The sequence below is a fragment of the Chrysemys picta genome, chromosome 5, assembly GCF_011386835.1.
Source record: "Chrysemys picta bellii isolate R12L10 chromosome 5, ASM1138683v2, whole genome shotgun sequence".
Taxonomy (NCBI): Eukaryota; Metazoa; Chordata; order Testudines; family Emydidae; genus Chrysemys; species Chrysemys picta.
The window spans coordinates 28,084,309-28,106,717 of record NC_088795.1 but is presented as its reverse complement, the minus strand read 5'-3'; the positions used below and the strand labels follow the sequence as shown (position 1 = coordinate 28,106,717).

General features: G+C 46.5%; 1 protein-coding gene across 1 annotated transcript; it reads left to right on the top strand.

Annotated features, from left to right (window-relative positions):
• On the top strand, positions 1 to 1,500 carry LOC135983862 (paraneoplastic antigen Ma1 homolog). The gene has a single exon (XM_065597434.1). The coding sequence runs from the start codon at positions 1 to 3 to the stop codon at positions 1,498 to 1,500; it is 1,500 nt and encodes a 499-aa protein (XP_065453506.1).
• The last annotated feature ends 20,909 nt before the right edge of the window (positions 1,501 to 22,409 follow it).

The following is a 22,409-nucleotide window of genomic DNA, read 5'->3' as shown; positions in this document are numbered from 1 at the left end:
ATGGCCCTACACTTGCTAGAGGACTGGTGCAAGGGGATGAATATTAACCCTAGGAACTGTCTTTTGGTAACGGGGGTGCCGGAGGCGTTTGATGAGGATGCAATAGAACCTATCTTAAGGGTATCCACTGAGTACCTGAGTAAGTGCAAAATGCGTGGGCGCATGTTTGTGAGGGAGGAGGGGGCTTTTGCTGTACTGTGCGAGCTGCCATCGGCTGTGGAACCCCTACAGGTTCCAGGCACGATAGCAGTGGAAGATGGTGAGTGGACGGTAATAACCACTGGGAGCCAGCCCTCACCAGTCCCTGCCCCTGATGTAGAGTTTTTAAAGAAAATGTCGGCTTTTTTGGGGAAAGAGGGAAAGACTTTGGCTGATATGCCAGGTCTGTTGGGCCTTGACCCAGGAGTCCCACACCGGGAGAGTGCTCCTTCACCTGATGAGTGGGTGAAGGCTTTGGGGCAAGCATTAGAGAAGGTTATGCCACCCCACCCTGAGTCAAGCCCCTATCGTAAACTGAGGTTGTTTTCTGGGGGTCCCACCCCAATACCTGGGGAGGAAGCATTTGAACCCTGGCTGGAACACACCACTGAAATGCTGCAGGAGTGGGTGGTGCCTGATGCTGAAAAGAGAAGGCGACTAGTAGAGTGCCTCAGGGGGCCAGCCCTAGATGTGATTCGCACCCTGAAACTCAGTAACCCTGGAGTCAAGGTGAAGGACTGCCTAGAGGCCCTTGATCATGCCTTCGGGAGAACTGAGGGCCCAGATGATGTCTATTGCAAGTTCCTCAATGCCAGGCAACAAAAGGGAGAGAAGGTTTCTGCCTATATCCAGAGGTTGGAGAAACTATTGCAGAGAGCCATCATGAGGGGAGCAGTGGCAGTTGGGCAAATGGACCGGACTAGATTGGCTCAGATTGTGAGAGGAATTCAATATCAGAACCCAATCCTTCTCCACCTCCGATTAAGAGAACGGCAAGACAATCCACCGAGTTACTCTCAGCTGATAAAAGAGGTCCGAGAGGAAGAAGAGAGGCAGGCAGCTGGCGAGGTTTGGGAGGTGCAGTCACACCCGGCGACTGGCACAACATCCACCCGAACGCCCAAGGCACTGATGGTGAATCCTCAAGAGGAACTTACCCAACGAGTGCAGGTCCTGACACAGAAAGTGGCTGAATTAGAGAATACCATCGATTCAGCAAATACTTCAAGGTACATGGAACCCTCCACTACCACGGTTCAGAGGACTACATTTAGAACCTCTGCCCCAACGAGACAACAAGGGAAAAGACAATCATTCTTCTGCTACCGGTGTGGCCAGGGTGGACACATTGCTGCAAGGTGTCAGAATGCAGAGAATCCCACGCTAGTATATCAAAAGCTGAGGACCACCTGGGGAAAGTCGGGAAACGGCCCCAGGGCCTGGGAAGGGAGCCGCCTAGGTCTACAGGGTGTGGAGGCTCCCCTGGAAAGAACCATGCAGCCCGAATCCCACCAGGATTGATCGGACCCCGAGCGGAGGTAACTATAAAGGTTGAAGGGACAGAATGTAGAGCAGTGCTTGACACAGGATCCCAAGTGACTATCATATTCCAGTCTTTCTACCAGCAGATGCTTAGGCATCTGCCTATACGGCCCCTGACAGGGCTTGGCCTGTGTGGCCTCAGCATGGATGAATACCCCTATCAGGGGTATGTCATAGTACACCTGGAATTCCCAGAAGAGATTGCGGGGGTAAGACAGGAGGTGGACACTGCTGCTTTAATATGCCCTGACCCTAAAGGAGCCTCTGATGTGTCCGTGCTAATAGGGACCAACTCCAGCCTCTTTAAGGTACTCGCAGATTACTGCAGACAGCGAGCAGGGGACCAATATCTGAACACCTTGGTGATACACACACACTGTGCCGCAGCCTACAGAAAAATTGAGGACACAAGAAAAGTGATGCCTGATTTGCCAGTGGGAGCATTGAGGTATGCGGGCCCGGTCCCCTTAGTGGTTCCTGCAATGACAGAAAAGGAAGTGATTGTCATGAGTACCTGCCTAAAAGACAGTAAGAAAACATTAGCAATGGTAGAGCAGCCGACCGAGGGAGGGCTCCCAGAAGGAGTGTTGGTTCTCAGTGGAGTCATAACCCTACCTGCTGAAGCCCAGGAAGAGGTGGCTATATTGATTGCTAATGAAACACGCCGTGACGTGTTTGTAAAACCAGGGCAGAAGATTGCAGACATCTTTGAGCCTGAAACCATCGTGAGACCCCAGTGTGAAGCTGAAGTTCCAGTGATGGATCCCGCAAAGTTTGACTTTGGGGACTCCCCACTGTCTGAGGAGTGGAAGGATCGCCTGCGGAAGAAGCTTTGCGAGAGATCCAAGGTATTCTCACTGCATGAGTGGGACGTGGGATGTGCCAAAGGAGTGGAACACCACATCAGGCTACAAGATCCCCGACCCTTCAGGGAGAGATCTAGGAGGATTGCTCTCTCTGAGATGGAAGACGTACGCCATCATCTTCAAGAGCTGATCGCGAATGGTATCATTACAGAGTCCCGAAGCCCCTACGCCTCTCCCATTGTGGTGGTTCGTAAGAAGAGTGGGAAAATCCGGATGTGTATTGACTACCGCACTCTAAACAGGCGCACTACAGTTGACCAATACACCATGCCTCGAGTACAAGATGCCTTGGACTGTTTGCTGGGTAGCCAGTGGTTCTCTGTGTTGGATCTTCGGAGTGGATACTACCAGATCCCTCTGGGAGAAGAAGATAAGGAGAAGACAGCCTTCATCTGCCCGTTAGGGTTCTACCAGTTCGAACGCATGCCCCAAGGGATTTCTGGGGCACCTGCCACGTTTCAACGTCTCATGGAGAAAGTCGTGGGAGACATGAACTTACTACAAGTGTTAGTTTACTTGGATGACCTGATTGTGTTTGGAAGAACCTTGGAGGAGCATGAAGAAAGACTTCTTAAAGTGCTCGATAGGTTGGAGGCGTATGGTTTGAAGCTTTCAATTGACAAATGCCAGTTCTGCCGAACCTCAGTGAAGTATGTGGGCCACATTGTGTCCCAGGAGGGTGTGAGTACTGATCCTGACAAAATAGAAGCACTCACTACCTGGCCACATCCAAGTAACTACAGAGAACTCAAGACCTTTCTTGGATTTAGTGGTTACTACCGCAGATTTGTGAAGAACTACGCCACAATTGTAAAACCCCTGAATGATCTTACCAGGGGATACCAGTCCAACAAGAACAAATCTAGGACCAAGAATAAGAGGAGGCCTCCAAAGCCTCCTGTGCAGAGACATTATGGCCCCTTCGAACCGTTTGGGCCAAGGTGGGATGAGAGATGTGAGAGGGCTTTTCAGGAAATCATTAGTTGCCTAACTCATGCCCCCGTCCTAGTCTTTGCCGACCCAAGCAAACCGTTTATCCTACATACTGATGCCAGTTTGGAGGGTCTGGGAGCAGTACTGTACCAAGAAGTGGAAGGCAAACATAAACCCGTAGCCTTTGCCAGCCGAGGACTGTCTGACAGTGAAACTCGCTATCCCATCCACAAGCTGGAGTTCTTGGCCTTGAAATGGGCCATCACTGAGAAATTTCGAGACTACTTGTATGGTGCTCAGTTCCAGGTGTGGACAGACAACAACCCATTGACTTACGTGTTAACAAGTGCTAAGTTGGATGCTACAGGACAGAGATGGGTGGCCGCCTTGGCTAGCTATGAGTTCAGCATTCAATACCGATCAGGGAGAAGCAATGTAGATGCAGATGCATTGTCCCGGCGACCGCAGGCACCTGAAGTGGCTATGATACCCATGGATGGAGTGAGGGCTATTTGCAGTGTGAGTCGCCGAGAGCCAGAGGCCCATGAGAGTCTTCATGGATGTGTTGCTGAAGCTTTGGGCCTGCCCCCTGACTGCGTGCCTTCTGCTTCTGTGAACTATATTGCATTGGACCAATCTCCCTTGCCCGTGCTCAATGCGGCTGACTGGCAAGAAGCCCAGCTGCAAGATGTTGACATTCGTGATACACTACTTGCCAAAAGGGAGGGGCGAAGCCCAGCTGCGGTTGTCCCTCCTAACCCGGAGGGTAAACTACTATTGAGAGAATGGACCAAACTAAAACTGATCCAGGGAGTGTTACATCGAATGACCATCGACCCTTTACAAAAGCAACGAGCACAACTGGTGCTGCCAAAAGAGTACAGAGCCCTGGCCATGAGGGCCCTGCATGATGACTTTGGACATTTAGGGATGGAGAGGACCCTGGAACTTCTTCGTAGTAGATTCTATTGGCCCCGGATGGCTGAAGATGTTCGTAGGAAATGTGAGACTTGCGCTCGATGTGTTCAAAGGAAAACTCTGCCCACGAGGGCTGCATATCTCAAGAACATCACCAGCACCAAACCTTTGGAACTGGTATGCATCGATTTCTTGTCTTTAGAAGTAGACAAGAGGAATATTGGGAACATTCTAGTAGTGACTGACCATTATACGCGATATGCGCAGGCATATCCCACGCGTGATCAGAGGGCCATCACTGTTGCTCGAGTACTGTGGGAGAAATATTTCTCAGTTTATGGATTTCCAGCCCGGATACACTCGGATCAGGGGCGGGACTTTGAGAGTCATCTTCTGAAGGAGGTGCTGAGGATAGCGGGAATTAAGAAATCTAGAACAACGCCTTATCACCCGCAAGGTGATCCTCAGCCAGAGAGGTTCAACCGAACCCTATTAGATATGTTGGGGACTTTGCGACCAGAGCAGAAAGCAACCTGGAGCCAACATGTTGCATATCTGGTGCACGCCTACAATGCCACAAAGAATGATGCTACAGGAGTCACCCCATATCTCTTAATGTTTGGACGAGAACCAAGATTACCCATAGACCTGTGCTTTGGTGTATCAGAGGATGGAGATAGCTATGAAACTCATCAGCAATATGTATCCCGACTGAGAGAAAAGCTGCGGGATGCTTATCACTTAGCTACATCTGCAGCTCGGAAGAACGCAGACCGCAACAAACATCGATATGATGCTAGGGTACGTCTGCAAGAACTCCAGCCGGGGGACAGAGTTCTGCTGCGAAATTTGGGTATTGCTGGCAAACACAAGATAGCCGACAGATGGAAGGCAATACCTTACTTGGTGATGGAAAAGCTAGGAGACCTGCCGGTCTACAAGATCAAACCTGAAGAGGGTCCAGGGCAGACAAAGACAGTGCATAGAAACCTTTTGCTCCCTGTGGGGGAATTGGTAGGCACCCCATATGAGATGGGCCACAACAGGGCAACTGGGCAGAACGAAGGTGCTGGATCAAAGCCGCCCCCCAACGTGGACAGCCAGCCTCCTGCAGCTAACCTACCCCCATGCAGCACATCCGAGAGTGAGTCTGAGGAGGAAGACACAACCATGGTGTATCCTGGGATGGAGACAAGATTTCAGTCTCGATCGGCTGAATCAAAAGAGAGCTCTTCTTCTTCCGCCCTAAACCCCATGGCAGAAGTATTTAGGCCCATTCCTGACACCCCTGAGCGACTGGTGGGACCCCCATGTGATGACACACCCAGGTTATTGGACAGTGGAGACATACAGGTGGAGGATGTCCTGGGCACCTTGGACCCTCCACTGTTAGAACTAGAAATGCAGGGACCTATGCCAGTAGCCGAGGGACCCTCAAAGGAAACCACTCCATCTGTCGTTCAAGAGGCTGTCCCCCCTACCACGGCAACAGAGATTCTCAATAGACGAGACAGGGTAATAAGACCAGTAAAACGGTTGACTTATGATGCACCTGGGGTAACTAGTGAGGAACCAATATGTTTAGCACACAGGCTTGTGGAAGCTAAAGTGGGCTATCTGAGGCCCTTTGGAGGGAACCAGTGAGTTGTTATAATAGGGAGTGTGATTTGTCGGGACGACAAATTTTCGGCTGGGGGGAGGATGTAAGCAGAGTCAGGATGAGCTCTACCCTGACATCTGGTGGTGAATTATGGCGAGTGTGGAAAAGAACTCCAGGGGCTGATCTTGTTTGCATAGGCACACCCACTCGCCTGGCAGGAAACAACAGCAACTCAAAGTGGTTACTTTGGCTGGTGTGGGATCCCCAGTTTCTCTGTTATTGGGGCAGGAAGAATAAAGTTTTGTTACCCTGATTCTGTGAATCAAGGCCAGTGGAACTGGTGTATGACAGAAGGACTGAGTGAGTCATTCACCATTACCTAAGTAGCATTTGCTTGTCAAGGGGCATGGGTTACAAAACCCAGTGAATTGAGAGAGGTTGGGGGCAGGTATTGGTACCTGGTGGTGTGGGTCCCTTTTGTGGGCCTGAAACACCAATTGCACCTCCTCCTCTCTCCACTGTTGAATGTCAGAGCTAACTTTGATTCCCTTAGGAGTCTAGTTACGGACTGCTGAGCTGAATTCACTCTGGGCTGATAGTGCACCAGCACTGGGGCTCCCCTACTACTAGCTGAAATCACTAAGAGCTGAAATCACTAAGAGCTGAAATCACAAAAGAGCTAAAGCTATTTAAGAGCTGAGATCACTGAGGCTGTGTTAACTAGTGGGGGAGCCTGAAGCTATATTGCTAAGCTAACTTAGCTTAGCGGGGGGCGAGCGGAGCGGCTGGAGGAGCAGCGAGCAGCGAGCAGAGCAGAGCCTTGTGGGAGCGACCCAAGGGACGGGCGGAGCGGAGCGGAGCGGAGCGGAGCGGCCTGGCTCACAGGTCGGTGAGCGGAGCGGAGCGGCGCGGCTCACAGGTCGGTGAGCGGAGCGGAGCGGAGCGGCCTGGCTCACAGGTCGGTGAGCGGAGCGGAGCGGAGCGGCCTGGCTCACAGGTCGGTGAGCGGAGCGGCGCGGCTATCACTAAGAGCTGAAATCACAAAAGAGCTAAAGCTATTTAAGAGCTGAGATCACTGAGGCTGTGTTAACTAGTGGGGGAGCCTGAAGCTATATTGCTAAGCTAACTTAGCTTAGCGGGGGGCGAGCGGAGCGGCTGGAGGAGCAGCGAGCAGCGAGCAGAGCAGAGCCTTGTGGGAGCGACCCAAGGGACGGGCGGAGCGGAGCGGAGCGGAGCGGCCTGGCTCACAGGTCGGTGAGCGGAGCGGAGCGGCGCGGCTCACAGGTCGGTGAGCGGAGCGGAGCGGCCTGGCTCACAGGTCGGTGAGCGGAGCGGAGCGGCGCGGCTCACAGGTCGGTGAGCGGAGCGGAGCGGAGCGGCGCGGCTATCACTAAGAGCTGAAATCACAAAAGAGCTAAAGCTATTTAAGAGCTGAGATCACTGAGGCTGTGTTAACTAGTGGGGGAGCCTGAAGCTATATTGCTAAGCTAACTTAGCTTAGCGGGGGGCGAGCGGAGCGGCTGGAGGAGCAGCGAGCAGAGCAGAGCCTTGTGGGAGCGACCCAAGGGACGGGCGGAGCGGAGCGGAGCGGAGCGGCCTGGCTCACAGGTCGGTGAGCGGAGCGGAGCGGCGCGGCTCACAGGTCGGTGAGCGGAGCGGAGCGGAGCGGCCTGGCTCACAGGTCGGTGAGCGGAGCGGAGCGGCGCGGCTCACAGGTCGGTGAGCGGAGCGGAGCGGAGCGGCGCGGCTGCCAGAGCAGTTCGTGGGACGGCAGGAGTGGGACTGCGGGTGGAGTGGAGCAGTTCGTGGTAAGGCTGCGGTGGAACCCCACGGAGAAGCAGCCGGGTTGGCCTCGGATCACGTAAGGTGCCCCTTAACACCCTGCTCACCCCCCCCCCTTTTGAACTCTGGGGCTGCACTGATCAGGGACAGAGACTTTGGGGGGTTGTCGGACTTTTGGGACTTTTGTGATTCCTGGGTTGCTGGACCCAAGAGACTTTGGGATCGGTGGACTTTTGGGACTTTGGTGATTCTTGGGTCGCTGGTTTCAAGAACCAACGGGAGAGGACACGGCCCAATTTGCTGGGGTGGGTCTTCGCTCATGGTTTGGTCTATGAACTCTAGTTGTGGTGTTTTCCCAATTTAATGCTATGTCGTTTACCTCATGTTATTAAACATTTTCTGCTACACCGAGGCTCTGTGCTTGCGAGAGGGGAAATATTGCCTCTTCGAGGCGCCTAGGGGTTTGTGTAAGATTTTCCCAGGTCACTGGGTGGGGGCTCGAGCTGGTTCTGTGTCACGCTGTTGGGAAGGGACCCCTATGTACTGAACCCGGCCCTTGCTGCTATCAACTTGGCCTGGCAGAAGGGTTACAAAAGCAACATTCTTCTAAATGGGCTACAAAGAATCTAAACTCTTCTACCGTATAACCCACTAAAGCTGGAGGGGGGGTTGTGTGTACAAAAAACAAACTGAAAGCAGAAATCAGCAACATCATTCTGTTTAAAGGGTTTGTTTTATGTTTTAATTTTAAATTGACTGGCTGCCTGGTTCCCGGTTTGCTTTGATTCTTTTGTCCTGAATGACTCTTTACCGGATATTGCACCATGCAAAGTTTTCCTGGGCTCCCACATATGGAATTCTAAAATGATGCCCTTCTGAGGATGCTGCTTAGTGAGCACACATTTCCCGCATATATTTGGTTTGTTGCATTAGTGATAATGAGCGTTGTGTGAGAGGCTTTCAGAGGTTTTTGCTTTCGTGGAGAGAGAAAGCTACAGTCACTTCCCTATTGCCACAGAGGGTTCTGTGGCACCTTTAAGGTGCCACAGGACCCTCTGTTGCTTTTTACAGATTCAGACTAACACGGCTACCCCTCTGATACTTTTCCTATTGCCGTTCACTTATAGCCTTATGTTCCTCTCTGTTGTGCATAGAGGAAAGAAGGAGAAGCAGCCGGAAACAGGCAAGGGCCGCAGTGTGAGGGGAAAGATAGCTTTTAGCTTTCTACCACATAGCCACTGTATCCTCTCCATAGCACCAATGAGTGCTCAGGGCTGCTTATCAGGACAAGGGGTGTGTCTATACAGAGCAGGAGGAATCAGGGAATGGCTGGCAGAATGTTCCAAGTTGCTGGCTGCTTTCCATAACTATCTCTACTCGTCCAGCATCCCATGTAGCTGTCTGGATCTAAGATTTGACTCTTAGACTCTTATTTCCTGTAGAGGAACAAAGGGGTCCCACTACATTAAATATTACATCTCAAATAATGTGCAGCATATTGGTTAAATTTCATTGTAACTAAAACAACCATATTTCATGTGGATATTTATTACAAGTAAAATAATCCAATAAAAGATCCTTTGAAAAAGGAGACCTGCCTCTTCAAGTTTCTTGGTTGTGTGGTGGGGCCTTTCCTACTGGGTTTTTATAACACATGCTACTCAGACATCCAGGCAGATGTCCTATGAGCCTTAATAGGTATGTCTACCCAGCAGCTGGGAACGAGCCACGCAGCGCTGGTAGACATCCCTGCTAACTTAGCTTGAGCTAGTGCACTAAAAATAGCAGTGTGGCTGCTGCAGCTCAGGTGGCAACTCAGACTCTCAAGCCCACACGACCCACTGGGTCTGACCTTCCTTGTGTGGCTAGCCCGAGTCTCTGCTGGAACTGCAATATCCACACTGCTATTTTTAATGCGCGAGCTCAAGCCAAGCTAGTGTGAGTCTGTCTACGTTGCTAGAAGGCTCACTCTCAGTCAGGGCCGGCTCCAGGCACCAGCCTGGCAAGCAGGTGTTTGGGGCGGCCACTCCGGAGAGGGGCGGCACGTCCAGCTATTCGGCGGCAATTTGGCGGACGGTCCCTCACTCCCGCTCGGAGCGAAGGACCTCCCGCCGAATTGCCGATCGCGGCTTTTTTTTTTTTTTTTTGGCTGCTTGGGGCGGCCAAAACCCTGGAGCCGGCCCTGCTCCCAGTTGCAGTGCAGACATAGCCTGCAGCTCTCCAGGCCATTTCAGAGAACAGATGTGATTGCATAGCCCTAAAACTGAAATGCCAGCAGCTGGAGCATTCAGTGCTGTTCCCCAGTCCCCACCAATCCCCCAGGTGGAAACACTAATGTGAGATTGATCTGGGATCAAGCAATGTGGGATCAGTCTGTTGGCCTCTCAAAGTGCTCCCCAACCCTTTTGGGGACCAGTTTATCAGACTAACTTCAGGTATACCAGCTTGTACTTGCCACTTCCCATTCATTGGTGCTCCCAATACTATGGGGAGATGCCAGGGGAACTCTAAATATATGACCTATTTAAAGCGAGATCTCAGATGAGCCTAACCCATGCAATGGAGTGAGGGGAGTCATGAATAGTAGCCAGCACGACAATGGATTGCTTCTTTGCTAAAAGTGAAGCATGTGCTTAAATGCTGTGCTGGACTGGGGCCCAGGTACACACCTGTGTACTTATGGAAATGAGTGCATGTTTGTTGAAAATTTGATCCAGGGCCAAGACTTTCAGAACCGTGTGTGTGTGTATAATTGACTTGTGCAATTCCTATAATTATATAGGAAACTGGATTAACTTTATGTCCAAATTATACACTTCTATATATACCTGGGCCTATATTTGACAGCTGATACAATGGAAATTGACTGTCTAAAACCCATGCTTTACCTGCCTAGATCTTAATTTAGGGATAGAATCATGACCCTGCTGTATAGGGTTACCATACGTCCGTTTTTTCCCGGACATGTCCGTCTTTTTGGCAATCAAACCCCCGTCCGGGGTGAATTGCCAAAAAGCCGAACATGTCCAAGAAAATGCCGGCTGGGCACTTCCCCTCCCGCGGCGGCTCTGCTCCTCCCCTGACTCTTCGGCTCTGTTTAAGAGCCGAGCTGCCCGAGCGCTATGGGCTTCAGGCAGCCCCCTTGCCTCCGGACCCCAGCCGCCGGCCGGGCACTTCCCCTCCCGGGCTCCGGTGGCGCAGGGTCCGGAGGCACGGGGGCTGCCCGAAGCCGGTAGCGCTCGGCCAGCTCGGCTCTTAAACAGAGCCGAAGAGTCAGGGGAGGAGCAGAGCCTCCGGCCGCAGCGGCTCTGCTCCTCCCCTGACTCTTCGGCTCTGTTTAAGAGCCGAGCGCTACGGGCTTCGGGCAGCCCCCATCCCTCCGGACCCTGCGCCGCCGGAGCCTGGGAGGGGAAGTGCCCGGCCGGGGGCGCAGGGTCTGGAGGCATGGGGGCTGCCCGAAGCCCAAGCGCTACTGGCTTCACGGTTTGCCAGGCAGCCTCCAGACCCTGCGCCCCCGGCTGGCGTTTCCCCAGCGCAGCTGGTGCCCGGGAGGGGAAACGCCCAGCCGGGGGCGCAGGGTCTGGGGGCTGCCCGGCAAACCATGAAGCCGGTAGTGCTCGGGCAGCCCTTTTCGCGTGGCTGGGAGTGGGAGGGAGGAGGGGACGGAGTTAGGGCAGGGTTGGCCGGGGAAGGGGCGGAGTTGGGGCGGGGCTGGGGGTGGGAATGGGCGTGGCCAGGGCCACATGGAGGGTCCTCTTTTTTTATTTGATAAATATGGTAACCCTACTGCTGTATCAAGCAGACTCTCCTGATCACATATGAGTTATGTTTTTCCAACTTCATCTTTTCCAAGCAGGCCCCAGAGGCGTACATATTTCAAAAGGAAGTCTCCTCCCCTTTCTCACTGGACTATATATGTAACAGTGAGAAGTGCTCCAATCTAATCAGGTTGTCTCCTCTAGCAACTGCATTTTGATGACATCGATTCACACCGAAGTCTTGTTGATCCTCCTGGGCCTTGCAGACTCATGTGCAGACTTCTGTGGGATTTTGCTATCTATGCAACATTGCCATTTCAGACAGTTTATCTATAAATGAAAAATAAGACACTGGCTAGAGAATGGGCTATTCAAAGGGGAAAAGTTCAAGGTCAGAGTATTTACAATTTATCAATGTACCATAATCTAAGTCATACAATTAACAAGTTCATAGTTAATTTTACTAGAGGGAGAAAACATAAGTAGTAAAAGTCTTCACAACAGGTATAATATCTTGCCTCTGGGTTTCACAGCAATACTGGGTCTAATTTCCCTAATGTTTTCCCTCACCACATTATAAGCATCATTAGGTTAAATGATAGTTACTTAAGAAGGAGAAAAGCCTAAAGTAAAGAGTAGTTGTGTAATTGTTCAGCTTAATAGTGTTTGGGCCCAATCCTGAACTCCTCGCTTATATGAAACACCAACTGATTTCACCTCTCATTTCAATGGGAATTTTGTGCATGCAAGGAGTGCAGGATCTAGTGTTTTTGTTTTTTTCCCCAACAGGATTCAAGTGAAATGTTTCAGATAATTATTTTCAAAGTTTTGAACAGATTCTTGAGATCTCTAAAGTACTTGGATGGGCAATCCCAATCCCCAATAATAGCAGTTTCTCTTATCAAAAGATAAGGAAAGTCATGCCTCAGAACTGACTGGATGAAACTCACATTCCTGAGAATTCTGCTGTGTGGCCATTTCTGAAGAAACTGCTTTTAAAAAAATTATTTCCCTACTATGAAACTTAACTGCATTGTAGCATTGTGTGTGTTCTTTCATCTTCTCTTTTGGGATTCAAAGACAGGATGCTACGTTTTTCCTCATGGTTTTGCATTACCCTTTCCCTTTAGAATACAAGGGGTTGGTTTGAACTCATTCCACAGTGGTGTGGAAAACAATAATCTTATGTATATTACAGGGGCGATCCAATAACCCCTCCATCAAGAAGTTATTACTTCTTATTACTTCCAGGCACTCCTGTACTGAGTCAGGAAGGATTATCCAATCTGGAAGCAGGAAGGATATGTCTAGCATTTCCTTTGTTATAGCTAAAAGTTGTATGCTTGGGTTTTTTTAAGGCTTTCAGACCCTTACTCCCAAAATTGTTGAGATACAGGCACCTCACAAGGAGGAGGTGACTGAAATGGAATGGTCACTTTTACATGAAAGTTTCCTGGAGTAGCTTCACTCAGTGAGCTGCTCTGCCAAATACCACAGACTGCTAGGACAGGATAGTGTTGCAGAACTGGGATGACCAGTGGTGGCAGCAGAACTTCAGGGCATCAAAGGCCACTTTCCTAGAAATCTGTTCATTGCTCACGCCAGAACTGCAGTGCAGGAAAACCTACACGAGCTTCCCTCAATTTGGAGAATAGCCTGGCCATCACTCAATACCTACCTGGCACACATGTAAACAGACGGGGCTGACCAAGGTAGATAATAAAGCAGTGTGGGCTAGCAGGGGGAGGACTGCCAGAGATGGAACTGCTGATCTGAGATAGGGATACATCCACACCTAATTTGCTGCAGGAAAACTCTCATATCTCAGTAAATTTGCTTCTAAAGAGGGTTTATTAATACGGGTGGCGATGCCAGATGATTCAAAACAAAAACTTGTGTGTGACTAGAAGGCACTTTATCCCCAAAAGACTAAAAGTAACCCAAAACAGCTTTCAAGTATAGGCAAACCCTAAGTTTCTTCCTTTCCCACACATTCCCTTGAACCCTCTCTCTCTTCATCCTACATTTCTCTGATTTTCCCTCAACCTCCACCTGCCTTGTTCCCACCTTCAATCTCTTCCTGAACCTCTTTTAGGGTGACCAGACAGCAAGTGTGAAAAATCAGGACGGGGGTAGGGGGTAATAGGAGCCTATATAAAAAAAAAGCCCCAAATATCGGGACCGTCCCTATAAAATCGGGACATCTGGTCACCCTAACCTCTTTACTTACTTTTCTGATTCTCTTCCCCCCCCCCCCCCCCGCCCATCACAGTATCCTGTGTAGCCTTGCAACCATAGCATGAGCCCTCAGGGAAAGTGGCTATCTGACTTTAGTTTTATTGAAAAGAATGGGAATTGGAAGCCATCTTTATTAAGAGCAGTCTCACTTGCACATGTGGAGATTGTAGGGAAACAGCAGCCATCTTGTTTGGCTTCAGTCCCATTGAAAGTAATGGGAGATGGTCATGGTAGCCATTTTGAATAAGGAAAAATTCATGCAATAGAAGGCAGGAATAGGGCGATCCTGTGAAAGTGTTTTTAATTTTTTTTTAAATCTCCTCCAAATATTGTGAGACTTGTGCTAAAATTGTGAGTGTTGTCAACGTCTCCAATTTTAGACTCTAAACTCAAGCAAAACTATCTGATTTCAATTGGAGAGTGGCCATTTTTCTGTTTTTCCCTGTTAAAACATGCAAAAGAAGAATAAAGATTAAACTGTAGTGCTTTTTTTCCCATGGTGTGATACGCTTTTAGTAGAGCTGGTCTGTATATGGTCCTAAATGGTATGAATGATGTACTTGCAACATTATACAGAGACTTAGGGTGGGATGTTATGTAGAAATGCATTAAACTCATTACCAGAGAATGAGATCTATAATTCCCAAGTGGCAAAGCCATCATAATGAGGCATGTGGATGCATGCATCATGGAGCAATCCATTTGTCATGTTATGTCTTTGACCTTCTAGGTTTCTTAGTTTGAATTATGCATTGAATAACTTTCTGTTCTTAAATGTAGGTGTTTGAATTATGATTAGTTACTAATCAGTGTATCCCATTCAGTAAGAAAGGGTGCCACTATTTTTTGACTAATGATTGTAAAATTCAGAGAAAATTTACAGGAAGGTATTTTAGCAATGATGATTTAAAATCTGTGCATTTTCAGTTATGGAGAATCTGAAAAAAAGAAGGATTCTACTGTATCTTAAAAATAATTCTTAACCACTGGGTTTTTTAGACATTATCTTATTTACCTTAAAGGGCTATATCTGAAGATATGTGGCAAGTAGGCTCAGCTTGTCCAGGTTTGAATTCTACCTGATAGTCTCTCTCAATTTCTATTTTGTATTTTATCTAATTTAATGGGGTTTTTGGGAATGTAACCCCCACACAATGACTTGTCTAGGCATGCATTGTTAGCATATTTTTGCAAACTATTCTGCAGACATCTGTGTAACAGAATTAACATGACATTCTTTGGCTTTGACCATTCACTTTGGCAAGTGAAATTCCAGCTTGAACTGACTGTCATTTACATCACATCATAAACAGTGCAAGAAAATAATCTGAAAGAAGAAAATGACAGACTATATTCCAGTCATTTGATGTTGTCTGTTTTTATTTAGAGCACATGTACATTGCAGGTACAAGTATCCAGAGCGTGGGGAAATGTATCCAATAAGAGATTTCCATGTTGTTTTCTTCCTTTATAGAAAAAAATAAAATGCACACACGCATGTTCAGTCTGTCAAATAATTCACTTCAGTTTTCTATTCCTCAGTGCTTAGTGCAAAGGAAGGCTTCCAAGTTATATGCAAAAGGCTTTTCCTCTATGAATTATGCATTTTCTGGAGCCCCCTACAATAAATTGTGTGTGTATATATAGATAGATAGATAGATAGATAGATATAGGAAATCAGTATGTAAGCATTTCAAAGGGTGGCTGGCCTCCTTTCAAATATCTACCTGTGAGCATTCTTGTGTATATAGGCCCTGATCCAACAAACTTTACTTCTGCATGTAACAGCTACTCATGAAAGTAGTCCCCTGATCTCAGTGTGACTGCCTGTGAGTAATTGCTACAAGCTCCTTTTTACAGCTAAAATCACAAATTAATATGTGTTATCTCATCCCAGCAATATGCACCTGGTATAAATGTTCTGGCTTTAACAATTAATGTGCTATGACTATGCAAGCATCACATGCACTCCTTAATTGAGGTTATGAGTGTATGGAGCCTAATGGAAAAGCCATGTCATGTTTTTTAGATTCCCTGAAATAATCTGTGTCTGAACATTATGAATTTGGCCTTGGCTAAGTGCATTCAGATAACTTTGCACAAAAGATGAGTCATTCCCCTCTCTCTATGAATTAGCAGCATTCACATAATCCATATCCAAAGCCTTCATTTGCTCTGCAGGACTTATTAGCTTGTCTTGTGCTTTACATTTTAGAAGTGGAATTGTATATTATATGCTCCTTTATAATAGCTTTCAAAGTTAAGGGCAGTCAGTGCTTTCATGGCAAATACAACATATTACCTCATTTAGGAAAACTCACAAAAGGTTTGAGCTGTTAACAAGGAAGTGTTTTGTGACATGCACCCCAGGAGGAAGTATTACAGCCATAAATTTGGGGAAAACTAAACATGTTCAGAGCATGATCAAACATATCAGTGGTACACAGATCAGATCTTAAAAAATACAAAGAAAGGCAGTTCCTGAATATGTTCTGTAACCAGAGGAAAGAGTATAATCTGCTCCCTTCAAATGTTTAATTTAAAATATATCCACCAATCCCAGATTTTGACACAGTGTGCAATGAGTAGCGATTCTGGTGTGTCTCTCTCCCCCCCCTCCCCGCCCCCGTAGTATGTAATATACATACAGTAGTTAATATTCACTGCCATAATTACAGAAGCAAAGAGCAGTTCCACATTTAGGCCACTGCATGAAACAAATTTGGAGATCATTCTTTGGATTAACTGTGTTTATGTGTTTAGTGTTAACAGAGTATGTAAATGGGCAGAGTCACGCTCATGAGTTCATACAGACTATGTTGGGGCGGGTCTATACTTGAATAGTGTGTGTGTGTGTGTGTGTGTATATATATATATCTTGTTGGGGTGGAAGGGTGTGTGTGTGTGTGTGTGTGTGTGGTGTTACAATTATACCAGTACAAACCCTAGTGTGGATGCAGTTATATTGGTTTAAAGCACCAGCTTTATAATGCTATAGCTATTCCTCTTACTGCATTGGACAGCTATCAGTATCAAGCACCTTTATGCCAATATGAGTGCATCCACGCTTGGTGGGTTGTATTGCTTTAACTATAACAGTATAATTAAAGTGGTACAACTTCTAGTGTAGACAAGATATTGATCTCCAAACCACCCCTCTTCTGGGGTTTGGCTTTATTGGTAATTCAAACCTCAGCCTGAGCTTCCTCCCTGAGCTTGTCTGTCATTAAAGTTTTTCCCAGAACTTCCTCTGTGCAAGCTCCCTAGTTCCTCCCACAATTTTTCCCGTTGTTTGAAGTGCCGCAGCAACACAAGAGAGGACAGAACGTTCTTGGGAGTTGTCCTCATGATGCTCTCTGCTGCAGCATTTCCACTGAGGAAAAGAGAGGGTTCTGGAACTGTAGGAAAGTAAATCGCTGGGCAGGTCTATGCTTAAAATGCTGCACCGGTGCAGCTGTGCTGCTATAGCACTTCAGTGAAGTTGCTATTACACCAACAGGAGAACTTCTCACCCCCGTGAGAGGCAGTAGCTATGTCGGCAGAAGAAGCCCTCCTGTCAACCAAGGGCTTGTCTACACTACAGGTCATGTTGGTATAACTTGACGCTCAGGAGTGTGAATAAGGCCATGTCTACACTAGCAAGCTTACACCTGTACCAATGCAGCAGTAGTAGCTATATCGACGTGAGAAGCTCTTCACCAACATAGCACTGTCCACATACCACTTATGCTGGTGAAACTTATGTCGCTCAGGAGGGTATTTTTTTCATATCCCTGAGTGACATAAGTGGTAGTGTAGGCATTGCCTAAGCCGCCCTCCTGAGTCACTTAAGTTACACCCACCTAAATGCTGGTATGGACAGTGCTGTGTCGGTGGGAGAACTCTCCCGGGTGCAGCTGTGCCGCTGTAGTGCTTCTCGTGTGTACACTAGCCTATAGTGCTGTCTATACTTGGGGTTAGGTCAGAGTAACTGTATTGCTCAAGGATATGGATTTTTCAACCCCCCGAGCAAGGTTGTTATACCGATTGTAAGTTTATGGGGTAGACCTGGCCTCCCTCAAACATCCCTTTCAGGTTTTTAGAAACTTTATTTTAAGTCATCTGCGCACAAGACTAGGACTTCTCTGCATACAAACTGGAACCAAAATGACTAAATCAGTTGTAATTTGCACCAAAGTAACTAAAAGTATCAGTTTTATTTTGGAGTAAGAGTGTCTAATTTCAATTTAACTTAAATTGATTTTTTTCTGATGTAAGTTGCATTGAAAAGGGTATTTTTCTTCAAAATAAGTGTCCACACACACACACTGCCACAGAAATAAATAAGGTGTGAATTACAACCAAGTTAGTTATTTCAACTCTAGTTTGTGGGTGGATGAGCCCAAGGAGCGTGGAACTCTTGAGTTCTACTACTGACTCAGCCATAGGTTATCTTTGTAGCCTGGGGCAAATCATTGTAACTTCGTTTACTCATCTCTAAAAGGGGATTAAAAATAATACTGACGTACCTTACAAGGGTGCTGTGAGGACCGGTATGTTTGTAATATGTACATAATGTTTGTAAAATGCTTTTAATATTAAAAGCGCTGTATAAATATAACTTTTTTGGAAAATGTCTCAGTTTAAAAGGATAACATGCAAAATGCTAAATTGTGTGGCATATGTTGATAAAGTTATTTTGGCCTTTTAGCAATATCATTCCATGGTTGAGACTTTGATCCCCCTGGTCCCTATATGTTGCTGTGGTTAGGTACAAGGGCTGAAAAAAGCCTTTTATTCCAGCTGAGGAGAATTCCTGCAGGACAGTACTGTGCAGCATAGCCAAAGGCTTCCTATGCACATCCCCTTAGAAGTTCCAGTGCAGAGGACATGCCGGGTGTAAAGCTAGGGGTGGAAGGGAGCTTAACGGGGCAGTGCGAGCAGGCCTGTAGGGCTATGGGGATTCTTGACAAGGTCACTACTAGTAGCAAATCCAGAGCAGGCTATATATAATTTAGGCACCCGGGATGGCTGCTCTAGAGATGCAGGAAGCTGCACTAGTCTGTAATTAGGATGGCCTCGCCCTCCCCCAGGGTTATGAGTTCTTGCTGTGTCTCCAAGAGGTGAAGCACAGAATCTTGCCCTGTATTATTTCCATCCCCCTGGCCCCCTCCATCCTGCTCCTTTGAAGAACTCTAGTATCAAAATAGCAGAGAGTATCCTGCTTATCATTCTTAGAATGCTCTCTGCTGCTCAAAATATGGGCCCCCTGCCACCGGATATTTTGTTTGTGTAATGTGCAAGGGATTTCTTTCCTTTACGAAGTGATTTAATCATTTTCTTACTGTTCACAGGAGTCATTTTCCCACTTTGGCCTTTTGAATCTTATGGGAGTAAAGGTTCAGCTAAAACATATCTGACACTTATACAATACAGTGAATCACCACCTGCATGCATTAATTCACAAAATAGGTTCCATTGGTGTCTCAAAATATCAGACCTTAACATAACATCACTCTGACCACCTTGCATTTTTCCTACTTCAATTCCAATGTGATTTTACCAGTTACCATTTTACAAATGGAGTGAGAGTTAGTGCTTTTAGTTCAATTGAAAGCTGATTAGCTGTTATGCTTGAAGGTTTTAATGGCTACCAGCAAATATCTTTGATTTGTAGGCAGAAACCATGTTAAAGTTGATGGGCATGACAGCCACCTTTCATTAGGCGAAATGTAGCTGAAACAATAGAAGCTGCCACTGAGGGCACTGTACCACATGGGACGGCCTGAGCAAGAACTAATTCGGGGACAAGAGGGTTTTCTCTGAGGACTGATTGCAAATGCAGGGGCTGGGGATTGATTGGGTGCAGCTGTGTTTATCTGTGTGGGTTTCAGAGGTAAAAAGCAACCAGAAAGCCAAGAGACTAAAGGCACAGCTACGCTAGAGAGTTTACAGCTGCTCTAAGCTGATAGGAGAGAGCTGTCCGTCGACTTAACTGCTCCAGCCCCCACGAATGGCAGAAGCTATGTTGGCAGGAGAAACTCTCCTGCTGACATAGCAGTGTCCACACCAGCGCTTATGTCGGTATAACTTATGTTTCTCAGGGGGGTGGTTTATTCATACTCGTGAATGACATAAATTATGCCAACATAGCTTAGGAGAGCCTGAGAAGTATTTGTGAGGATGCCTTTTGGAGGGAGAAGAGCCAAAGCCCTGTGGGGCACAGGACAGTCTGGAAAGGCAGACTTGGAAAATGTGAGCAAAGAAACTGCTTCTTGTTCTTTGTTTCTGCTATGGTCATGGAATCAACTTTGTGTATGTGCTTTGTAAGTAAGCAGGATTGCACCAAAGAAATAGCTGACTCGTCGTATTAATTTATTCTCCAAATAGAAACAATATGGTCAGGCTCTGAATTTTGGCCAAATGTTCAGGCCAAGGGCAACAATACATTAGATGCTGCACTAACTTACACTAGGAGATCAGACCAGCACACAGCTGGTCCGAGATTGTGAGAACCTAAATGTGGCTTAAACCATCTTTGGCTCTCTCCCGGCTCCCCCTAGTTTTACCCAATGGGGGGTGCTGTACACTCTTCTGTTGCAGACAAATCTTGGAATCAAAATGTTTTAACAAGCAAAGATCTTACCTCTTCTTATCCACTGGCCAAAGATGGTAGAATGTACAGACTGAGTCTATTTGTCTAATTACTGTGTTGATGACATTGCTCAGGCACTCCAGGGTACTAGAATTAACAAGCCCACTCCCTTCTACTTATTAAAGGTTTTAAATTGTAATGTATTTTAGTGCTTGAATTGTTAAAAACATTATCCTTCCATGACTTCTTTCCTATACCTAGCAGAACTAGTGTGACTATGTTTGCAAAAACGCCCAGCTAGATCTCTGCATGCATATTACTTTAAATTAATTTGATGCAAAATCTATAGCATTAGATGCAGAATTAAGACTGAAATAAAAAATGAGGAAGGCCCAGATATGAGAGCTCTTTCTGCAACCTTAAGTCAATCATCCTGCACATACTATGCATTTTGTAATGCATATTAATAACAAACAATAATACATTTTTACAAGGCTTTTTTTTTTAACTTACCTGCTAAATGTATTACTTGAGTATCAGAAATTTGACATGTGCAACATGGTTAAGTTAGCATTTTGGGAGCAGCCTTAGCTTCTGGAAAGTCTTGATTTGAGTCCTTGATCATTACGTTGCATTGCATTTTAATTTCCCTGGTATAGGTGTATATATATAAATTTTAAAAAGATCGAGAAGAAATAGGAATCTGCAGCTATTTGGCTTGGGGAATTTAAGCTCCATTGCCTTTACCACTGGATCTTGTAAATTTTTCTCTCTGCCTTATTAGTATTTTATTATCTTTATTGTGATAGCACCTAGGGACTGTATCTGGGATCGGGGTCCCATAGTGTTAGGCATTGTACAAACAATAGTGGTCCCTGCCCTGAAGATGTTACAATTTAGATAATGAGGAGGGAGGTAGAAAAGAGAGATAACATACAAGCAGAATAACAATGTAATTATATGCAAGTGACATGTTTGTTCCACAATGTATGTTGTTTATTTGTTTTTTAAAGTTTTGGGTGGGGTTTTTTAGTAGGGAAGTAGTGAAACTGAAAGATAAAGGGAAAGGGGACTTGGAAGGGAGGGAAAGAAGGAGAGGGCCATGGAGTACTGTCAGAGTCAAACCCACGTCTGAGAGACCAATGGTTTAAGATTTTATTTCCTTCCAAGGCCCTGAGGGACAAAGGCAACCTTTTACCCTCCTCCTGCATTCACCACAAGTGAATTATTGATTAGACTTCATATGTCTGATATTTCCATTCTTTTCTGCAGATAGTGAAGACATACCCTTAGTAAAGATTCCTTTATTACTAGATGTGCATAGGTATGTTAGTGGGAACCCACCAAGGGAAATAAGAACAGAACTTCTAGAGACGAGGTTCTTAAACTATTGTCCATAGAGCACTTGCTGATGGCCCAAAGTGAACTGGCTCTCCTCTTTTTTTCTAGCTAACTTGTATTAAAAATACCTCAAATAGTTTCCTAATATTTTTCCATATAAGCAATAATTATGATTGATGTTATTCAATTGTAAATGGGACTGGGAGGCCTGGCAGTTATGAATGCGCAAGAGGAGGTCTCCGTGAGACAATTAGTCTATTAAAATTCAGTCCACACCATGAACAAGCTTGAGAATGCCTATAAGGCCTAGAATTTAAAATGCCTACATTGCTTGCCTCTGAGCTCACAATACAGCTGGCACACAAATATTCAAAAGGGTATTGGCCAGTAAGCTTTTTGTAAAAGTCTCTCTCTGTAGTAGCCAATGCTGCTTTTAAACACAAAATAGTTACCCAGGCCTAAAAAACTAACTGTCTATATATGTATTTACAGAGAAAATAGTAAGTGTATTATTGGATGTAAGTGATTTACTCCCTCTCTCTTTTCTGTTCTGCTTTTGTCTTGCCTCTTCTTTCTTTCATTTCACATTGCTCTTGGCTCTTTGCCCACTTCTTTCTCATCATCCCACTAGTGTTGTTGTATCTGTAACGTTTTTCAAAAACATGTACACACTTTGGTCCCTCAACTTGATCCCCTTGCCAGTTGCTCTTGGAACTGCATTTCCACATGTTTTGTAGAAACAGGACACATCTGCCACACAACAAAGCATGGAGGAGGGCATCCAGTCTTTTAGTTCCCAGATCACTTTATCCAAATATGGTGTAATGAAATTGGGACTAAAAATCAATTGTAGTGTAATTGCCCAGGGAACACACCCA

Bases quoted from the DNA above. Each gene is read 5' to 3' on its own strand.
- LOC135983862 (XM_065597434.1), top strand. From the start codon at position 1: ATGGCCCTACACTTGCTAGAGGACTGGTGCAAGGGGATGAATATTAAC.